Source organism: Nothoprocta perdicaria, unplaced genomic scaffold (assembly GCF_003342845.1).
Source record: "Nothoprocta perdicaria isolate Ctin4 unplaced genomic scaffold, notPer1 scaffold_72, whole genome shotgun sequence".
In the NCBI taxonomy this organism is placed as follows: Eukaryota; Metazoa; Chordata; class Aves; order Tinamiformes; family Tinamidae; genus Nothoprocta; species Nothoprocta perdicaria.
Window position 1 is genome coordinate 1,020,078 of NW_020455999.1, and position 22,343 is coordinate 1,042,420.

The 22,343-nt window shown below is 48.8% G+C and overlaps 1 protein-coding gene across 1 annotated transcript in view; it reads left to right on the forward strand.

The window, feature by feature from the left end:
• The window catches only part of RERE (arginine-glutamic acid dipeptide repeats), a 160,570-nt gene that overhangs the window by 123,132 nt on the left and 15,095 nt on the right, over nt 1-22,343 (forward strand). Inside the window, exons 11-12 of the mRNA XM_026050957.1 lie at nt 121-201; nt 21,599-21,761. Of these exons, the coding sequence (XP_025906742.1) occupies nt 121-201; nt 21,599-21,761 (244 nt within the window). The remainder of the gene's footprint in view (nt 1-120; nt 202-21,598; nt 21,762-22,343) is intronic.

Here is a 22,343-nt window from a genome sequence, read left to right on the forward strand (position 1 = left end):
CCGCTCCGCGCTCCGCTCCGCGCCGACCTGTGGCTGCCGCAGCCCGGGCCGGCCCCGCGGAGCCGCCGCCCCGCCAGGCCGCGCCGCGCTCACCCCCGCTCTCTGTCGTCTCTCCCGCAGAAACGCTTCATTAAGGGACTGAGGCAGTACGGCAAGAACTTCTTCAGGATCCGAAAGGAGTTGCTGCCCAACAAGGAGACCGTGAGTGCCTTTGCGCTTTACCTCGCTCGCCTTTTTATCTCCCACCGTTTGCAGCGTTTGATCTCGCGAAACTATTTCCGTCCTGGCCCCTGAATCTGCTTGGGTAAACGCCGGAAAAAAGGGAAAAATCCGGAGCTAACAAAGGTCGCTGTGATTTTGAGGGTGTTTTTTTAGGTCTGGCGGGCGAGCGGCGTTACATAAAATAGCTGCCGCTGGAGTCGCCGTGTTGGACGAGGGGTGGTTATGGAGCCCGGTCTAATTTTACGTTCTGACATTAAGAGGGGGGATAATGCTGCCGTGTCGCCAAGTTGGGCTCAAATGGCAGCGGGTAATTAAAGGAAGCTGAAAACAAACCAGAATCTAATTGAATCGGGAAGGGAGAGGCTTCTGCGGAGCTGCCGCTTCGGAGGTTTCGTTTAACCCCTTGGTGGCCCCAGCAAGTGCGCGGCCGAGGCACAACTTTCCTTCCTGGCCTCGTCCGTGGCTCCGCTGAACTTGGCCGAGCTCCGGGGCTGCCCAATTCCCGTGAAATCCTGGGGGTCCTCGGGAAGGAGGTGGCGCGGGACGGGCGGCCGACTGCCGCGGGGACGGAGGGCTCGGGAAGCCGGGAGTCTAGTTAGTTTTCTATGAGTCCTAAGTGCCCGGCTTCTCTGGAAGCTTCGGTTTCTGTTCTGCAGGTGTCACGGAGCTGCTGAGGGCGGGGGGGTTGGAAAGCAGCTTTGGTGTTTGCCCTGAATTTAGGGAGGGTAATAATTAAAACAGAGTTACAGGGACTCTCCCGGTAGCTGATAATAACACATTTGTGTCAGCGATCCAGAAAATACTTGTTTAAAGCGTAACCAAGGTGGGTGCTGAGTTGTTTTTTTGTGCATAACTTGGGCGTTCAGCAGGCAAGGTTACTATAAAATAGTTTAAATCATTGAAGCGTTTCCCAGCCTCTCGGCTTGTGCGTAGCACGTTCCCCATGTCCTTTGCCGCGACGGGGTACGGAGGCATCGCGACCTTTGGCTGGTAAATGTTTAATAACGCCGAGCGGGCCAGGGGCGGGCGCGAGCCTGGACTTTGCTTTGGAAGGAATTCGGGGCACGAAGGCCTGGAGCTGGACGAGGAGCCTGGAATCGTGTTCTGCTTAGCCAAGGGAACCGAATCCGGCCTGCAGGGAGCCTCGTCGGGGCCCCGCTCCTCGTTAGGGTGACTGGCAGCAACGTATTTAGGGTAAATTGATGTTTAATTTAGAACCGGGTTCCTCTGGTAGTAGAGTTGCTGCAAGATGAGTTATTCTGTCAAAGTTTGTTTGCAGTCGGGGCTGCTCTGCAATAAGCTTTCAGACACGAAGTGGGTGTTTGCGGAGGAGAAAAGCGGTTGGCAGGAGAGGGGAAAATCCAGGCTGAAGAGGTGGTGCTCGGGGACGTCTGCGTGGCCCCGCAGGCCCCTCTGAGCTGCTTCACGTTGGCACCTGGGCCTGGAGAGCAGCCCCGTGGCTCGGGCAGAGGCATCTCAAGGGCTGGGTGCCCTTTGAGTCTTACATTTTGTTGTGTTGGGCCTGAATTTTTGGTGCAGAGACGACAAAGCATTAAGTTTGAGCGAGGGCTGCACCCCGTGGTAGCCCCTCGTGGTAACTGATCCAGGGATCCCAAGGGGAGCCTTTGGCCTGCTGCAGGTTGCTTACTCTCCGTTTCCTATTTTTGTTCCTTTCTAATGTCCCCAATCTCAAGCTCATAAAATCTGCAGTAGTTTTGCTCTATTAAAATATGCAGAGTAAAGAATCTAGTAAATGATCCTTGACTCCCCAGTTGTGCTTGCCCTCATAGGATGGAATAAGGATCGTTGCTGATCACAAGGCACTAGAATTAACTTGGCTGTTTTTTTTTTCACCACTTTGCCTGCATGCTTCTATCACAGCATGAATTAACCACCTAGCAATCCCAGAAATGCTAGAAAAAAAGGCCTTATTTCCCTTTTTAGCCACCGTATTAACGCGAGCTGAAACTCGGACTAAAAACAGTTGCTTGCACACAAGAGATCTCCTGCAGCAACTCCCGGGTCCTGCGGAAGCTTCTCTGAAACATGGGGGACGTTCCTGAAGTTACTTGCCCTGAATGCAAACCAGGCTCTGGGTTAACTCAGCCTCTGCAATTCTAATTTATTAGAGTTAACCTAACTAGTCACTGAAGGCTGAGTGAGGAAAGCCAGGGCTTTTCCCTCTCGGAAAAATCCACTTAGGTTAAATCTCTTTAATATCATGCTTCTTGTATAATGCCCGCCTTTTCCAGACGTTTCTGTTGATGCTGTTCTTGCTGGGGGCAGCTCTCCCCAAAACCTCCCTAAGCTGCAGCTGGAGCAGCGCAGGGCGGCGGGTGAGGGATGGGAGGGAAATATGGGATAAAAATAATGACCAGGCCCTTTTTTATATGAACCGGGGTTGGTGCTGCAGCGCAGGAGGCCGGGATGGGGACATGCCTCTTGCCTTACGCTGCTCCATGTTGATGATCCATGATGGAAGTCCTGGGTTTGGCAGCTGCCCAAATGGGACCTCGCGCTATGGGGTCACTGCTTGCGCTGGAGCAGCCACCAGGGCCAGCAGGTTTGGGCTTTGTACGTGTGGCTCCTGCTTTGGGTTTGCTGGAAATCTGGTAATGCAGGACACTCGAAGCATTAAATGTTCTCCTTAGTGCCCGAATTCCTGAGGTGATTACACGGAGCTGCTTGGCTTGGAGACCTTCAGAAGTGCTGCCTGCGCCATAGGCCCGAGATAAGTAGCCTTAAATGCCTGCAGGGTTGGAGCTGGGCTGCCTAGGGACCTAGAAACAGCAGAGGGTAGAGAGAGACACGGGACGAGGATAAATGCAAGGACGAGCACCCCGTGCACATAAAGCAAGGAGGAGAGAGGCCCGACGGAGCTGCCGGGTTGTCCAAATGGAGAGCTGGGCCCAGAGCCACCCTGTCAGATGGCAGGTCCCTCGGCAGCCCCCCTCAGGGTGCAGTGTCACAGTTGTCTTGAGCTCCTTAAGGCTGTTCTGCCACAAAGTCCTAGGCTGCTTGGGGTGACACACGTGAATGTGGTGAGATTCTTGAGTGGCTGCTATGGGCTTCTTCAGCAGAGGGCTGTGTGCCGTGATGGGGACCGGGTGTCCCTGCATGTCTCATTCTTGGTGATTGAGCCTCGTGGGGAGCCTGGCTGAGCTGCGGGCTGGGAGGAGGACAGTGGATCTTGGTAGAGCACATAGGCTTCAGCATGAAGCTCTTTGGAGCTTCTCTGCTGAGCACACAGGCATCTTCGGGGTGTGTGAACGTTGGTTTGGCTGCTGAGCAGGAGCTGGCAGAGCGTAACCTAAAGGTCTCGCCTCTGGGTGGGTGAAGCTGTATTTAGCTTTGAAACCCAGTGCTAATAAAAGCCACGACTATCGACTACTTTCCTTGGATCAAAATACCTGTAATGCATTCCATTGTTTATGCTCCCAAGAGCTAAATATGCTCGTTTTCTTCTTTAGGAAAAATATTCGTTCTTCTGGCAGTAAAAAACCTTCTGCCCAAATTAAACGCTGTTGGGACTTATCTCAGAGACTAAATAAGCTGCACTCTGTTGACGTTAGGAGACAAAATGTGTGCAGTGTGAGCTTCAGCATAAACTTCTGTTTAATTTTAGATGGGGCTTCAGATAAACAATTTTATTCTTGCCTCATGAATGCTTAATCTTGTGTTACATAATACACAATATTGGCTTCCTGAGCAGCTCTTAAATACAGTCTAAATGTGCGGTGGCTGGAAGGTGGAGCCTGGCACCGCGTTCGTCCTCGAGCCGTCGGTACCCTCTGCTGTTCGTGTCGGCAAACAGAGCGATTTGTGCCCAGCGCTCACGGGCACGTTGAAGGCGATGGTTCTCCCTCAGCGCAATTGTTCACATAGCAATTTTACTTGATTAAAAAAAAAAAAAAAGTGTAATAATTAGGTGAATGTACTCTAGTCCCTTAGTGTGAAGTGATGAGTTAGCTCCACATTTGTTTTTTTTAATATTTACATGTAATGGCCTAACTTATTTTCACCAGTGGCCGAGTTCCGTTGCTTGGGTGCTGTTACTCCCTGTGCTCCTTTCCCAGAGGAAGCACGTTTTGCCCAAGCGCTCCATTCCCTTGCATCCCGATGGGATATAAATGCACGGCGTGGACCTGGCACGTTTCTTTCTGTTTTCTCTCTGTTACAGGAGTGTTCAAACAGGGACGAGCACTTCAAGCCCTCTCTGTTTGCAAGCCGAACCTTTTTCCTTAGTATAACTCGCTCCAGCCTGGATGCAGGCAGAGCTGAAATTTTCCATTAGGGTTTGAAGCAGCTGCCAACGTAAACAGCCACTGCTGCTTTTCATTTCGGCACTGCTCGTGCTCCTATCGTACGGATATTGCACTTGGAAGGTTTTGTTAGAACAGGGGCTAGGCTCGGAACTTAGAAGCGAGAACCCGAGACTTATTTTTTTCCCTCTTTTCATCCCTCAGAGCAGAGATCCTCTGGGCTTCAGTTTTACAAATCAGCCTGATTTTTCACGCAAGCGAAACCAGAGGTTCCTCTGCATGAGCAACAGCTCAGAACGCACTTCCCTTTTTTATTTTTATGCGTTTATGAACTGCGTGACTCGCTCAGCTGATGTACGGGGCCACTGTGTTAGTAGGTTGGGCTAGAAGATAAAGCAGGGGGCTGAGGCAACGGGCTGCTTGGGATCGGGCTCCATGACGGAGAGGGATGCGCATGCCAGGGAATTGCAGGAAGTGCTGAACTAGAGGGCCATGCTTCTGGATCTAGGCAGTGCTGACCTGGAAGCTGCTTGCAAAGAGCATTATTGTGCATATTCGGTGCGGGTCTTCGCTGTGATTTGGCTTGATTTTAGCAGTTTAACTGGTAAACCTATTACAAATGTCACTTTTATTGGTTAATAAAGCAGAAGGTTTGAAAATTCTTCAGAGAGATAGAATGTCTTAGATTTACCTCTGCTGTCCACCGTGTCTTTGTTATTTCTAAAAGTGGTTTTGCCTTTCGGAGTGACTGGAGCTGCCAACTCCCTGCTTGGTTGGGTGGCTTGGACACGGTTCCTGTTCCATGGTTTATGTACCGCGTGTGGCCCTTTTCTTTCCGTTTTTGGAGTTTCTCCTCGCAGTCCAGTGGTATCCTGGAGGTGGGTATCACCTCCGCCTGTAGTCCTTGTTCTGCAGACTGCCTGTTGTGTTGGCTGGTTCTTCCAATTCAGTTTCATGGCCTAGTGCCATTAGCACTTGGCCATCTGACTAAGAGCTAAGGTTACACCCGAGACCAAAATGTCTTTTTCATGCACATATCACTCTCCATTTCAGTAGAAATAAGTAAAATCAAAGACAGAAAGTACCTGATGTGCATTTTCTTTTTAATTTCTTACTCTGTCTTTAATTTCCATTGCATTCATTCACTCTTTCGTTCCAAAGATACCTTGCAGTGTCATCAGCTCAGGATCTGGGCTGTTTGTTTGGGTTTCTGCCTAAGAAATCTTCATAGGTGAAGAGCGTGAGAGAAGTAAAAATAGAAGATAAAGTCTCTGTGCCAGCTGGACCCTGGCCTTGCGTTCAGCACGGAGAATAAATCCAGTCTATCATTTGCACTCTGATTTTGCTTTTTATCTTCCTTCACAGGATTGAAACCCCTGGTTTATTTTTCTCTGAAGAGTTAGAGGTAGGGAGAGGTAAAATAGCATTGCAGGTAGAAGAGGAGCGTTAGCCGATGGTTCTGTCTGAGAGCCAGCAAAGACAATTTCTGCTTTGTGGAGGAAAGGATCTGAGCCAAGATTATTTGGGGAATTGATACAATATTGTCTGAGTCTTTCTGCACAATTGCAAGAGAAAAATAGTTCTGTGGCTGTTAGTAACGCTGTATTTTCATTACCTTCTGTTTATAATTCACTACTGTAGATTGTTTTATTGGTAGCCTATTTTCTTACTGTGATTTCTTTCGTTGTGTGCTTATGCTGACAGAATGTGAATCTCTGATCAAGATGTTTTGGTTGATCAACAGTTGGATGCTTTTTATTCTGTGTTTTTCTTTCACTATGAAAAAGAAAAGTCTTGTCTCTTGCTTTCTCTTTTCTTTTTTTTTTTTTTTTTTTTTTCCTTTTTAGTTGTTTTCAGATTGCGACCCTGCACGGTGAGATAGGGCTGTTCTGTTGAGAATGGAGCTGAAATCCTGGGATGGGGTGGCTGCTTTGGAAGAGCAGCCACAGGAGGACGTTGCCGCGTGGTCTGTGGATAATGTGTTGTAGCTGGAGATGCTCCAGTTTGAGATGGTTCATCTGGGATGCTCATGAGGGCCTCTCTCCTGTCTGTACTATGGGAAAACTAACTTGGAAAACTGATGTGGAGAGGAATTTTCCGAAGGGGTGACATGTGGTTTGTCCGGCCTGTGGCGAGTCCTAAGGCCCTGGCATCCCAGCCTGATAGTGGAAAACAAACTGCAGCCAAGCACAAGCAGATACTGCCCCTCTCTGTTATGCATTTAAACCTGGTCTTTATGGGTAGCTTTTTTTTTTTTCCCTCCATGTCTATTTGCGTGTATTTGGCCCATGGTTTTATCCCTGTTGCCCCCAGGAACCACCCCCACGTGCGCTGCAGTTGCTTAACACAGACATCTAATGCTCTGCTCCAGGACATGAGGGGTTTTGCCCCATTTGAGGAGTGTTTCTGGGCAACAGAAAAAGACTATCTGTTCCTGGCCCAAAGTCTGCTGTATTTTTAATGTTTCTTGCCTACCGCACTGGGCATGAAATTAACTTTCTTCTGCACAACGGATCATTGGCCTGAATTGTTGCATCCTACCCCAGATGGCACCGTGCAAACTGTAGCCGTGGTGTCATCTTGGCACCGAGTCAGCCCCAAATACATTATTCAGTCCTAAATATCCCGTAAAATGCTGCTGTAACTGCACGGCGAGAGCGCGACAATAATAACTGCAGTAGACAGATGCACTCATTTTGTCATTTTTGTTCCAAAACAGCTGTAAAAAAGAAGTGGTGCTTGATTACTGTCTTTTCCTTTCTTGCCAAGGAAGACTCCCTGGAATTAGCCAGATTGTGGAAGAAATTGAGAATGGTGATTTAAGGGTAGTGACTTTGCTTAAAGGAGCTGCGGTGCCGGGAAAACAGGCTCTGCAAACCTTGTGCTTTGAATTACTCCTTACGGGGTCTCCAGGCCGAACCTGTAAGGAGGGGATAGTCTGTGCAGGTTATAAACCAGCCCTTTCCTCGTGCAACGTGCCAAGTCCTCCCTGGTTCCTTCCGATTCTCTCCCCCTGCAGGCACATCCCGCAGGAGCCAGGGTTTGTTTTGCTGCCTCTGCCCTTCTCTCTGCACTTCCCAAGCCTCTAACGCCCTGCAAAGCTCCAGGATTTCTCCGCTGAACAGTAGCAGTTTTGAGAACCCCACCTCGGCTGCATTAAAAACAGCCTTAACGCTTTCCACATGCTGCCTTCCACATTTGTGCCCCTGGGATGGGCCAACCTCCCCCGCGTTTGGGTTGTAAATCTGGGCGTGCTGCACGGGGAAATGTGGCCCTTTGGTGACGGGGAGGATGGGACAAGGTGAAGGTGTCACTGCTGCTGCCCAGGGTGGCTGCTGAGGCCACATGGGCTCCGTCTCCGGGAAGGAAGCTGCTTTCCTAAGGGCTGAGGAGGTGTCTTGGCCAAAGCTGAAACCCATGCTGGTCTCCACTGCGTGAGGAGGGAAGAGGTGCGGGGGTGGCTGGTAGAAACGCTCCCCCTTGTCCTGTTTCCTCCTGTCCCTGTTGCTGCAGCCCTGTCGCTTACTCTGCCGCTTTGGGGCTTCAGGCTTTGCTAAACCCCGGGGCTTTGCCCTGCTGGCTGCCCTGCTCCGCTCGGAAGAGCCAAGCGATGCCGCTCCGGGGCAGCAAGTGTCTCCGTGCCCCTTTTTAGGCACAGATACCCCCTTGCCCACCTTCAGAGAAAATAGAATGCAGAGGTTCTAGAGCAAAGAGATGGGCATCTTGCTGGGTCCCTGAATCCTTCCCAGCCGTGATAGTGCTTTAATGCAAAATAAACTTGTTTCAGGGTGCTGCTTTCTGGGCTTAGTTGTCACTCTGCCTGCCTGGATAACGATTGTTTCCTTGTACCTTAACTTTTCCTATCCTGTCACAGCTTTAGCCTCCTACTAGTTTTCATAATCAGAGCCAATGCTCTATATCCTTCTATTTAATAGCTCGAGATAAACCCACTTCTAAAGTCCTCTTCCCATTAAGTGCTTCCTTAGTGCTTTTGAGGCCCTGAATCCCCAGCCCTCATTGCCCATGTGTGGCGGAGGGGTGGGTTGGGACCTCCCCAGACACTGAGTGCTTGCTTGTGGGCTTTCCTTGCATTTCCTTGTATTTTCTTACAGTGTTCTTCACTTTTGGTTGTCTTGCCTCACTACAGCTTGACTTATTTACAATTTACATGTGGGAGGACCATGCTCTTCTGTCTGTAGTTCCACTTCCTTGCATTCAAGTGTGGAGGATAGCAGGGAAGAGGGTGATCTCCAGAAATCCATGCTGGATTGGGGTTTGGACACTGCTTTTGTTCCATAGAGTTTCATTGCTTGCAGACTAAGCAGACTAAGCCGTGATTAAAAATGTGTACACAAGCCTTGCCCACGTTGGGTGCTTCCTGAACACATGGGAAAAACGCATTCATCCCAAATCCCCCCCGTTAAACTGGATCCAGCGCATAGAATAACTCTGTGGGTTGCATCTCTGGACTTCCACCTTGTTATGATGAAGTGACATGGACAAAGGCCTTCCACCTTCAGCGCTGTGTTAAAGTTGTATTGATTTAACAATTCCTGCTTGTGTTATTATTCTGTGCCATTTGATGTGATAGATTTTTGTTGCCAGGCTTTGGAAACACATTCTTTTGTTGTGAGCATAAGAGCTTCGAAAGGGAAGTTGCCTGCCTGCCATAGGCACAAAACTCTGCCTGCTTTCCTTTCCTTATTTATATTCCTCTCAGATGAGTAATGGTTTTTTGCATCAGAGAAATCTGTGTGTTTCTTACATTTCCGAGCTCTTCAGAAGTGCTGCAGATGATTTTCCAGCAAAAGACTGGAAATAAAGGAGCTAAAATCATGTTCAGTTTGAACCACAAGAGTGTTTTTAGCCTGTAGCTGTCCAAGCCATGTCGGAAAAAATGCTTTTATTTTTAGCAAGTTTTATTTCATAGATGTGTTCGTGTTGGAGAGAGATGATGGGAAATAGTCAGGGACTGGTCACTGTTGCTGTGAGTGACTTCTGTGATTCCACTGTGTCCTCTGATGGAGCGTATTGATAGTGCTGCTGGAAAGGGCAAATCGGTGGGATTTAAGTGAAAACTGCCCTCCTGCCTCCCATCTCATCCCCTCACTCTTTTATAGCCCTTATCCCACCTTTATGCCATCATAGCCAGGGCTCTTGTAGATGCCAGCACTGGTTATTCCCAGTTGCGCTTCCAGAAGTTCCTTTGCTCCGACACTTAATGGTCATAAGTATGTAGGGAATTGAAGTCAGTATCTGCTGAAAACCTAACTGTGCAGTTTTCCGGTTTTGTCAAACCAACATTGTTGTTTGCTTTGAGTTTCTGGAGTTTCGCTTTGACCTTTTCAAGGGAACTTGTGTGGCAAAGCGGCGGGAGGGCTTCACGTCCCAGCTCGGCCTCGTGTTTGGTTGCTCTCGTTGTCCTCTTTGAGGCGCAGAGACTCGCGGGCTGCGGAGAAGCAGCCTCCCTGCCCACCGCTCGCTCCTGCTCCACCAGCCCGGAAAGGTCAGCTTAAAAGGAAAGGAAAAACAGCCTGGCGGGGACCTGCTTAGGAATGAAATGTCTTTGGGTTCTCTTTCTTGCTTTGGGTTTGGATGTTCTGGCTTCAGTTTCTCTTCGGGAATAAGTGTTGTTTTCCTCGCTGCTGAAAGGAGCCCTTCATGGAACTTCTTTCCCTGATACGCTGTTCCCCAGCCCCTGGCTCCTCAGCTGCTCTGTAAGAGCAGGCAAAAGCCAGTGGAAAGATGAGGTGGCTTTAAGAGGGCAGCAAAAGCAGCCAGATTCCTCCCAGCTAGTGGGAACCACGTGGACAGACATGGTTTGGTCTGGCATTCAGTGGGACCTCGCCATTCCAGAAGGGATTTTCCTCTGGGAAGGATGGGAATACCCGAGGGTGCCAGCCTCCTAACATCGTCCATCCACTGTGTGTCGTCTTCTGCACTTCCCAAAGTCTCCTTTCCATCTCCAGGCAGAATCAGTGAGTATCTGTTGACTCCTTTGGTGGCTTAAACGCCCGTTTGCTCGCAGCTTTGGAGCGTTGCCCGAGGGTTTCCATGCAGCAGGACCCTACTGAACCATTTGCTGAGAGCTCTGCAGCGTTTGGTGCCCAGACAGTTGGCACCAGGACCCAGTTATGCCTTGTTGCAATAATTTCTAACCAAACCACAGCAAAAACGGACTGGTGAAGCCCAGCAAAAGCTCTGCTTTTGCAGATGTTGGCCCTGGTGCTGCCTGAACGGATGTGGAACATGATTCCCTGCTGCCTCCTCATCCTTTTCCACTGACCTTCGTAGCTGTTGCGTCTTAGGGGTGTCTAGTTTGGGGTTGCAATTAGAGCTCCTGGAAGAGAGAAGGTCTAGAGCGAGGGTGGTGGCAGAAGGGACCTATTTGGGACACGTTTGGGACATATTGGGCTGGTGGGATGTGTCTCGTTGCAGCAGCTGTTTTGTGTCCATAGAGAAGACTCAGAGGTTCAAGGTTTGCAGCGTGGATGCCGAGGGAAGGATGGCCAGAAGAGAGGCAGCTACGGGACAAAGAGCAGCACTCACTGCCGTCTACTTTTGATGTTTAAGTTAATAAAGAGCTTTGGACAGGCAATTAACAGGATTAATTGGATGTTTGAATGTCTGAATGTGGACATTTGTGTGCTTGCTTTTGTGAGGCTCCCGTTTTCTGAATAGGGGGAATCTGTAAAGGGCTTTGCTTTGCTTTGGCTCCCTCATCTTCGCGCTGCAGTAATGCTGTAGCTTCGATTTGGGATCAGAATCAGTGCTGGTTTCTCGGGATGCTTTCCTGCTTTTGGCACGTGCATGCAGGAGGGGTTTGGATGTTACTGCTGCTCATACTTGTGCATGGTGCAAGGGAACCAGCAGAGGAGTTTCACATGCAGAGGTAAAGTGCTTTAAGAGATGCTGACACCACTGTCAAATTTTTACAGAAAAATTCCAGTAAGTGATGCACTTTTCATCATTTTCTATCTTTCCACTCATTTGTTTTTATTGTTAGTATCCTTTTCATGGAAACATTATCTGCTTTTGTCTTAATTTGCTGCCTTGGTTTCATCCCCAGCCGAAGATGCTGCTTAGTTGCTAATTCCAGCAGTGAAAATACCTGGAGAATCCCAGCTGTGCTCTCAGCTCCAGTAGGGACGGGCTGAGCAGCAGAAATGCACAAATGAGCTGAGAAATCATTTGGTTATAAAAAAAACTGGCTGCAAGGATGGGCAAAAATAAAAGGTACTTAGCAACTTAGTCGTGCTATTTGTGATGAGTTTAATTGGGAAAAACACAAGAGCTGGAATGGTAAGGAATTATTTACATGGGACACTCAGCACGCGCCCTGTGCCCATAATGTACATGATTAGAGGCAGCAAAGTGATTTTAACCATGTAAATAGTACTTGTGGGCTCTATCTTTCGTGTATCATGGGATTTCTTTGCCAGAGTTATGTAATATCTCCAATTCCCTTTACCACGAGATGTCTACCTTAGTTACGTTGAGTAATTCAATGTATTTATATTTAAAAAAAAAAAAAAAAAAAAAAAAAAAGGGGGGGGGGGCTCGAGTCTTGATTCCCTAGTTTTGTATTTTTTTGGATTAAAAAGGCCGGTGTGGGGTTTATGGCTGGTAGACCTGGACACTGCCAGCCTGGACAAACACAGATAGGGAAGAGTTAAGCAGAACAGCAGTGGTAGCAAGGTGATAATGTTCTGGTGAATAACTTGAGGTGATGAATTGTTTGAAGCAGCAGATGCCGTTAAGAGCTGAGATGACTGTCACAGCTGTGATTTGCTCCTAATTAATGGAGAACTGCACATAAAGCGGGGAATGTTCTTAGGTTATTGAATATTTCATATGGAAAACACAAGGATTGTGCATTTAGAGAGGCTACAAAGATGTCAACCGCAAGGAACCTTTTCTAATGCAGCATCAAAGGTGCTGCTTTTGTGTATATTGGACCAGAAGGAGCGTAATGCGGCCCGATCTGCTGCTCTTGACTGCTCTAGGTCACCGCTGAACGTGTCTCGTGGACCTTCTCTGCTGGCCTAGCTCGTCTCTCTCCCAATGGGAAAACAGCTCTGCTTGGTCCACAAAGGTGCTGTGGAGCTGAACGTGCCTGGGACCTTTGGAGGCGGCATAGCAATACACTGCTGTAGGAGAGGCTTCCCAAGGAACAAGAGGAGCAGGGATACCCAGAGCCGTGTGCCGTGTGTCACTGTGGCATTTCCCTGCTCTTTGTAGGGCCTAGTGTCCCTTGAGGGTGAATGGGAATCCCTTGCAAAAGTTGCAGGAATTCAGTGTCCCCCAGCAAGGTTCTGCTCATCCAGTGGCTATTGCTGAGCTTAGCCAAGCTCCAGGCCAAAGATCTGGTTTCACAACTGGAAATCTTCTGTCCTCCAATGGAAAACTGAGGCTGCGTAGCCTCCAAGGAGACCTTTGACGTTTCGGGTTTCAAACTTGCGGAGAAGGCAACGCGTTGAATGTTGATGCTGCATTTTACATAGCACTGAGTTGTGCCCTCGAGTCTCTGCATCCTTCTGCAGAGCTTGTTCGTAGCGTGATACCTTGCTGTGCTAAGCCTGATGCGAAGAGCACATCAACTAAACCCAGACTGTAAGGCAGCTTTGTAGGAGTGAACCAGAGGAGCTGCTGCTCGTGTGTCTAGAGCCCCGTAACGCTCTTGGGTTTTTTAGAAAGCCTTTCTTATGTTGTTGCAATGGCAAATAATTCCCTGACTAAATCAATTAGCATGTGCCTCCACTGCAGGCTTCCTTAATTGGAGTTTTCCTTACAGGGAATCACTGTTCTTTTCCTAATTCAAATTTATACTGGCTAATGTCGTTGATTTGTGTAGATGGTCGCTGAAAATAAAAGTTGTAGCGTGCAAAGTTAAGGCTGGAGGTCCAACCTGACAGCAAAATCTCTCAGATATGTGCTTCAAAAAGGCAATGCTGAGTTAAACATATAGTTAGATATATAGGAGTGGTTGTGCCTGCTACTACAGCCTTGATTTTTTTTTCCTTGTGTTTTTTTTGGAGTTCTTCTGATGCCTTTGTAGAAGCACGATGCTCACACAGACCTTCAAGCAGAGCCCCTCGAGTGGCGCTGCTGTCATCAGGGGACGTGTGTGTGGAGGGTTGGCTTGTGGTGGTGACACTGGGGAGCACTGGGACAAGGTAGAGAACTGGGAAAGCAAAGCAGAGCCACGTGGGGGAAGATGAAGCCTTTTCTAACATTGCAGCTACGTGGCAGCTGCCCTGGCAGAACCGCCCTGGCAGAACCTCATGTTTGCCCGCTTTGAGAAGCAGTTTTTCGGAGATGAGCTTGACTAGCGATGGGGATCCAGAGCTCTTGAGTGGTGGCTCTGAGGTTTGTGACCCGCGAAAACTGGCCCTGGGTTTTGAGGTGATGAAAAACAATGTTTTTATCTGAACTTGCCCGCTCCGTCCTCTTGCTTTCCTGGCGCGCGGCCCCGGCTCTTGGGCCGGAGCAGAGGTTGGCGGCTCTGCAGGGGAGGTGGCAGGAGGGGAACGAGCCCCTGTGTCACTGCAGTCCTCTGCACTGGAGCCAACTCCAGGCCTCAAAATGCATTTGGGAGAGCTGCTTGTGGCAGCCAGAGCACCCGTCCTGCCTGCTCTGCTGCACACGTGGGTCTGAAATCAGCCCTGTGTGAGACACAGAGGTGAATCAGAGCTCCCCCTGCCCCACAGTTCTTCCTTTTTCTCCTTGCTTTTATTTCTCCCCATCCTTTCCCCCCCCCCCCCCGCTCTCTCCTTATTCCCACTTGTGAAATAGAGATCAAGTCAGCTTTCCAAAGGTGTACATAGCCTTGGTGTTTGCCAGGGACACCAGTGCCTAACAGAATTGGGAAGAACTCGTAGCTATTTCTCCACTTTGCAGCCTACTGTGCAGACAATACAGTGAGCAATGAATTGGCCTTATATTGCTTTACAACTTCTAGCACTTTCAGTTAGATTTTGCTTGCCAAGGGTTTCTTTTTTTTTTCTTCTCCTTAAGAAGGAATTTGAGGCTGGAAGAAGCAGCAGTTACTGCAGGATCAGCGTCTTCCGTGGCAGCCTCTTGTTTTTCCTTCTCACCATCCTCCTCCAAGACCCATCTTCCCACGTCTTGCCCCTGCGATAACTAGGAAAATACTTCAAATGCTCCTCAGTCCTCCCCACTTAATCTAGAAAATCTGCCAGCTAAAGAAATGTTCTTGGAGAGCAGTAAAAGGAAAACAGCTGCTCGGGGATCCGACCTGGGAGAGTCTGCTTAAAATCAAGGCTCAAGTCTGTTTTGTTTGCCCGGAGCTCCTTGTTTTGTCCATAGCTCAGGCTGGGCAGCGGAGTCGAGAACCTGCCCAGTGCAGGGCTCTGTTTGTGCCACGAGTGGCCACAGGTTGCAGTGATGGCTTCGAGTGGCGGGTGCCAGTGTTGGATACTTCGCATATGTGGGATGCTTGGCTCTCCTCCAGCACCTGGCTTGCTCGGGAGCTGGGCATCATCTGGTAGGGTTTGTGAAGAGGTCAAATTAGCAGCCTTGTTACCTCCTCTGTCACTTTTGGTATTTCCTGGAGTGGTTTTAAGCATTTCAATGCGGCATTAAAACTCAGCAGCTCCCCTATAGGCCACGAGCCGCAAAAGGAGGAATTTCTTTGTATTTCGGAGAAAATCCCTGTGTGTTTGACAGGCCAGGCCCCTATGATTCCTCACAGATGTGGCAGCAAAATGCCAAACATCTGGTGCCCTGCGGTGCTGAACGCAGGCCAGGGCAGCTGGGCAGCTGTGGAACCGGTGGCAAAACCGCCGTGCTGCTGTTTGTCTCAGCATTAAATGCATCTTCACTCTCTTATTCCTATATTTAAATAAAAGCAATTGCCAGACGTGACGTTAGGAAGGCAAATGGTTTAATTCTTCTTTACCTTTCACCTTTTCTCGTCCCGTTGAGCAGGAAGCTCCGCTTACGTGAGCGCTCTGGGTGTCTTGCTTTGCTGCCACCCAGTGTCTCGGTGCCCCTCGTGGCTGGGAAGGAGCTGGCACTAGGGAGGCAGTGCAGAGCAGGTGCTGGAAACAAAACCACAGCAGAAACAACAAGGAACAAAGCGGGGAAGATCCCAGAGGTTACGGCAATAAACCCCAGCCGAGAGCGACAGCCGCCTCCAGGAGCAGATTACGGCAAGAATCGGATTTGTTTTAAACCAAGTGATGCAGCAGTTGCAAATTAGCCCAGGGAAGGAATGAGGTGATTCCATAGAAAGGAACAACTCGAAGTACAAGCTACAGCTGGCAGCAAGACAATTCAAGGGATGTGGTTTGTTTGTTTTATATGGAATTTAACAGTCGTTGCTGTGACGAAGTCAAATAACAGAACTAAAAAGACCGGGAATTCTAATACAGAAAATGTTTTGATAAGTATAATTTGGTTCTGTTTGAAATCTTTTGTCACCATGCAATAATAATGTTCCAAAACTTTTTTAGTAACTGCAAGCCTTATTTGGGAAGTGCAGAATTAAAAGGCTTGCACATTAGCATGTAGCATTAGATTAAGTTCCTTGCTGAATAGCAGAATTGAATTTTTAATACTGTGTTTAAAAGAAAATTATGAAATTGCCAAATATTGCTGCCCTTCTGTTTGGGATGTCACCTTTTCACCCAAGTATGTGCTCCCAGATTGATCTTTCATCTAAATTAATTGGAGTTGACATGCAAGGCGTAGCAGAAGGGGGTCTCGTTTATAACATAAAATCAACGAAGTCTGTCAATATTTTCGGAGCAGGTTGAATAGCTGATGGGAGCTGATAATTTTTAGCCCCTCGTATAAAAGCTATAAAATAGAGGAACTGCTGTGGTTGAAGGAGCCTTTTTCATTTTCTGGCAGCCATTACATGCTGCCAGTACAAAAACATTTTTTCCTTAACAGTCCTTTCCTGAGCTCAAAAATGGATTTCCCTCCAGCCACTGTCATTCAATTATCACCTCGGGAAATGCACAGATATAACTGATGATGCCTTTAAAATATCCCGCAGTATTCCACCCTCCTCATCCTTCATTTTTCTCCTCGCTCCAGTCATTAAATGTAACATTGCCGATGTATATTTTATAGGGTGACCCTGACGGCTGTCGCTTTGAGGATGTGCAGAGATAATAAGATTGCCCACGTAATGAAGGGCAGATAAATAGAAAAATGTTTACGGGCTGGAGCAGGGTGGTTTTAGCAGCTTTGTGGCTTGCTGCGCACCCTTGCTTGCTCTCATGTGCACACCCACGTGAACCATCGCTCATCTTTTTGCTTCAGAAGGTAAAAACGTGGTGTGTTACAAGCCCGAGAAGATGCCATGAGAGGTGTTTTGGTGGTGTATATACTGTATTTAATTTATCCAGGTGTTTATCTCGGGCTCCATTTTTCCCCTGAGGTGGAAGTACCCACTATGAGAGCTTGTAGGGGATGAGAGGATGGCAGTGAAAGACGTTGGATGAAACAGTTTTGAACCTCGTTGGCTTCAGGAAAATGCGCCCTTGTCTCTTGCCTTTGCAGAAACATTTCATCAGAACTGCACGGGATCTGTAATGCACCCGTCCTGTGAGTTCACCCGTCCTGTGTGCTGCCTGGGAGAGCCCTCTGTCCCGCAGATGTGGCTGCCGGGCGGGAAAACATGGGATCATCCTGGAACAGGAGCGGAGAAAAACGAAACAACCAGAGGGCAGGGAGCGAAAGAGGGTTTTCAGCCTCGGAAACTCTGCTAATGCCAAGGGGAGCTGGGAAGGAAACGTAAGGCAAGCGGGTTCTTGGCTGTTTTGCTAGGCTGATAAGTGAGCAAGATGGGGCAGGATCCTGCACAGTGTGTAGACGCCCGAGTGCCACCGCTCGAGATGGGATCTAATAATTAGTAATGGATGCGGCCAACGGCTCGCGCTCCCCGGGGTGTCGGGCACTGTTGAATAACAAAGAGGGGTCTCTGGAGGAAGCAGCCTTAATTACAAAAGCTTTCTTGTCACGCCGGCACGGCAGGCAGCTGAGCAGAGGGTCAGCAGCTTGCAGCTGAGGCTGGAAACCATGCTCTAGCTTAGGCTTTGCACAGCATTTATACAGCTAAACCCATTAAAAACAAGAAAAAGGAGTTGTGTGCATAGGCAGTTAGGTAGGGAAAGTTCCATAATACACTGATTTATCTTGTTTGCTACCAATATGTGCAACCTTAATTGCATACTGGAACAAGTTAGCAGTTGCAGCGCACCAGGGTTATGGATTAGGTGGGACACAGGAACTTGTGACTGAGGTGTTTGGGGTTTTTTTAGGCTTTGAACAATAAAATTCAGACTTTTGGTTTGCTAAAGCCGCGCAGACAATGGTAGGAATAAAGCAAGAAGGATATCACATTAGAAGAAAAAGCAGGAATTACAGCTAGAGCCTCAGCTGGATTCCTGAGAAGGTTTGGGAGTATATTTGGGGGTCAACTGGTATAACTGGCACAAAACACTAGGGTTGGCTTGGGCTCTTCAACATTCATCTGCTTTTGCTTCCTGCTTTCCCACTTGGGCAACCAGTTTAACCAGGACTTCCTAATACGAAATGGAACGAAGCTGCTGATCTTGCCGTTAGACAGGTAACAAAACGGGTGTTTTGTTTGCAAAAACTGTAGGAAAGGGTCTTAGCAGAGAGCAGGGCCTGCTAGATTGATAAAATATGCAAGGGAAAGTGAGAGACCTGCAGGAGATTTCTTAGAAAGCATCCTAGGATTTTGAATACCCTCTTAGTAGTGTTATTAAAATATTATTGGGTTTTGAAAAGCCTCTCGGAACATTTCAGCAGTGTTTCAGCCTCCGCAGCGGTGCCGCGAGCCCGGGCGGGCATTAATCAGCGCCGCTGCACGAGCCACGGGGACTTGCTGCTTAATTAGAACATACGCAGGCCTATCTGTCACCGCCGACAGCGGCACGGAGGGCAAGCTTGAAACGGTAAAAATGCTGAAATTCGACCTTCCTGACCCGCGCGGCTCTGCTGCGTTTCTAAAATATTTCGGCATGTTTGGAAGGAGATTTCTGCATTAGCCAGATCAGGACATGGGCTTGTAACGGGCAGAATTAAGGCAGCTCTGCTGGCTGCCCCGGTCCCGCTTGGTGGGTCAGGTTGGAGCCGGAGCGTTTGGGGCTGATGGTGCCGTTTCCTCCCTTGTGCCTTTGGAATCAGCCACATTGGGGTAGGGAGATCTGCGTAGTTGGAGGGACCGAAACCTTCCGTTTTGCCTCTCGCCCTGGACACGCTGCTTTTAGAAGAGGACTTCAGCGTAACGCAGGGCAATAGCTGACTTGAGTTGACTTAACATCTTGCTGCCTTCCAGAAAGATTGGGAATTCATTATGGATGGTCGGTCCCCTCCTGCCTGCGTGTCCGCCACCACAGGGTTGTCATTTACCTTTTCCCCCCCGTTTCTTTAGTTTTGTGCTCTCTTCTCCTGGCAGAAAGGCAGAACTCTGGGGAAATCAAGCAGCAATTAGGCTGTTTGCTGCCCACCTTCCTGCACGTGGACACTCGAGCTGAGCCCATGGGTCTGCTCGGCTCCCGGGCAGGAATGCGCGCCTACAGCTAATCCTTTGCTTACCTAAGGCAGGACTAAACCCAAACACGGAACGACGTGTACTGTGTACTCTGCATTTGGGAAGCGCTGATAAGAAGTGACAAACCGGGGCACTCGGCTCCGTTTGTTAAGGGTGTGGAGGAGCTCACAGGACCTGCCCTGCTCCTGTCCAGGGGAGGATGCAGGGCTGGACTGAGCTCCTCGTGAGGGATGGAAACCCTCATCCGTCACCTCCGTCCCTTCCACTGGGGAAGTGGAAGTGGGGAAAGAAGCCGCGTGCCAGGGAAGTGATTTCCAGACCTGTGCACTGGAAGCAGAGGTGCTGGGTGCCGAAAGGGCCCTTGTCACCCTGCTTCCAGAGGGAATTCCAAAGGATCTCTGGGCTCATCCTGCTGTCAGCAACGACAGCAGAGCTGTGGGAGGTGTCGGCCGCAGGACCTTGCGCTGCGCCGAGATCACCGGGAGCAAAGTGGTCATTGGGGGCCCTGGGTGTCGGCAGCGCTCACGCCAGCAAAGCCAGTGGCTAATTTGCAAGGCTGCCTTTTGTAAGAGGGGCTTTGATCGATGCTGGCCCCTGTTAATGTTTCGGTAAGCTATTGATTTCCGCGGCAGCTTTTGTTGCCTGAATTGATGTGCGGTGGGTTTCGGTGGCGCGCGCCCTGCATGTGTGATTAAAGTTCATTTGACTTCCCTGGCGGCGGGGCTGGAGGCTGCTGCGCTCCCGCTAGTGCCACCAAAGCTCTCCCGACATATTCCTTTGTTTGTCCCCAAGCTTTTGCCACCCATGCAGTTACCAATATGCTGCTTCTAATCCTTTCAGATTCACTCCACTCCAGCCTTTAATCCTTTAGGTAGACAATGTAGTATTTGATGGCCAGGCAGCTAATAAAATCTGGCGTGGAATTTCTTTTATTTTATTTTTTTTTAAGTGGAGAACATGTCAATCCCATCCATATAGAACATTTTCTATACATGCTCCCTCTGTGACTTTAACCCCTGGGTGGGGAGGTTGAGTCATTTGCCTTGTCATGTAGCAGTGGTGTTTGGATTTGAATTGGGAGTAAGGACTGTTTTCTAATCCTTTAATATATCCCAACTTTGTAGATAGGGCAGAATTTGTTATGGAATAGATAGATATCTGTTATATCTACATGCAGTGTTGTCACTGTGGTTTTGGTGAGGGTCTCGGGGGGAAAAAAAAAGAAGTGTTACAATCATGGAGATCATATTTTTCATACATCTATGCTATTTCTTTTTAAGCAGTTGGTTTCATGATGCAACGCCGTGCATAAGTTAAACTTCCCTTGGGACCTGATGGGTTTGCAATGTGTAACTAGAACTCCAAGAGGTTCCCATTTACTGTTGTGTGGTGGCAGGGGAGGAGATTGGTTTCCACTCTCCTGTTGTCACGTGTCAGGGGGTGCACGTTAATTCACCCCCATTCCCACGTGGGATTTGCAGATTTGCTCGGTGCTGCCTGAGAATAACCTACCTCGCTGCCTACACCTGCCTGCCAAGGCAGGCCAAGGTCTTGCCCACCTTAAAGTCAGCAGTGAGTGTCCCCTGCCCGGGGTCTGGGGACGTCCGAGCAGGTGAAGGTACCTTCTGCCATCTCATAAAACACATTTCAAAGAGATGCCATTTGTGGGCAGCTCAGGCGTGCTGTTCTCATGCTGATTTTCAAGGGTCTGGGCAGGACTTCGTTTTCTCGTGCAACTCAAAAGCAGCAGCACCTTTTACCTTAGAGGCAGACAAGGCGCCAGGAAGCGATGGAGTTTCAAAGCAAGAGAGAAGAGATGAAAACCACGTGCTGTTCTTCAGCTCAGCGCTGCATCCGCTGCTGTGAGTGGCAGCTGCTCCAGTTTTTGAGCCGAAGCCACGTTCATTCTGGATGGAATTATCACTCATTTCTCTAGGTGTCCTCGTTTAACGGCTTGCTGGGCTTAGAAGTGGGCATACATGTTCCAATTAAGACACGATTTGCTGTAGTATGGGTGCATGTTGTGATTATAGTCTTATTGTCGAACACGCTTCCATTCTGACTTCCTGCAGCTTAAGCAGGAATATTTCAAAATATGCACATCCAATTGCAGGGTGTAGGCTGGCAAAATGCCATTGTTTGTGCCGATCTCTATTCTTTGTGTAAATACAGGGGGGTTCTTAGCAGGGGTGGGTGCTGTGGCGGAAGGAGGGGAGCTCTGCAGGGCCTGAACAGGGTGCTGACAGCAGGGCAAGGGCACCCGCCTCCAAACAGCGAGACCATGGCGGGATGAAGGCTTAAAAACCTCTTCCTCTAATGGAGGAGGAGGTAGAGGGCAAAAGCAGGAACGTGTCTATTTACTTCTGTGCCTCCTTGCAGAAGCTAACGAAAATAGTAAGGGTTTTTTTTCTGTCGTGTCTGAGGATTATTCTCTTTGTCTGAAATGCACCCTGAAGCTTCCTACATAAATAGGTGTGCGCGCATTCCCGGCGAAGGGGAGGAAAAGAGCTGACACATCAACCTTGCGTGCCCCTCTAACGTCTTCCTTGTGCATTTGCAGGGAGAACTAATCACCTTCTATTACTACTGGAAGAAAACCCCTGAAGCAGCAAGTTCTCGCGCCCACCGGAGGCATCGAAGACAGGCTGTGTTTCGGAGAATTAAAACTCGAACTGCTTCCACTCCAGTCAACACTCCCTCCAGGCCCCCCTCCAGTGAATTCTGTAAGTGGGAGCTAAAAGCAATGCATTTATCTGTGTTTAGATGCAGGGAGTAATGTAACCATGCTTTGCCTTCAAGTGAATAACACGAGCAAATGGGGTTCAGGCAGTTGCCCTCTCCTGTTCCTGTACCATTATGCTGCCATGCAGTAGGCGTCTGCCATCAGCAAGTGCTGTGTGCTGTTCTGGAACACAAAAGCATCATGTCAGGATAGAAATACTGCCCTGGTAGTGAATTCCTGTACTTCTTTTTGTGTGTGTATGTTGTATCTTCACTTGGCTTTTTACAGGAATAAGCATTAGGAAATGGAATGGATGGAAGCCCTGTCAGCCCTACTGGGTGACCCATCTCTTCTGCTCCGTCTCTGGGCTGTGCTGAGCAATCCTGTGTATCAATGTGTCTTGGAAGTGCTTTAGCCTTGAGGGAAGCAGAATAGTCTAAACAGGTTCTAGCCTGATAAGAATTTTACATTTAGGGTTTAAACGCCTGTGAGAATTAATGTAGAAATTGTGATAATGGCAGCAACTACTGTTGCAATGTGAGAAGTTGTTAAATGGGAGTCTGGTTTTGATTAGAAAAGCAAT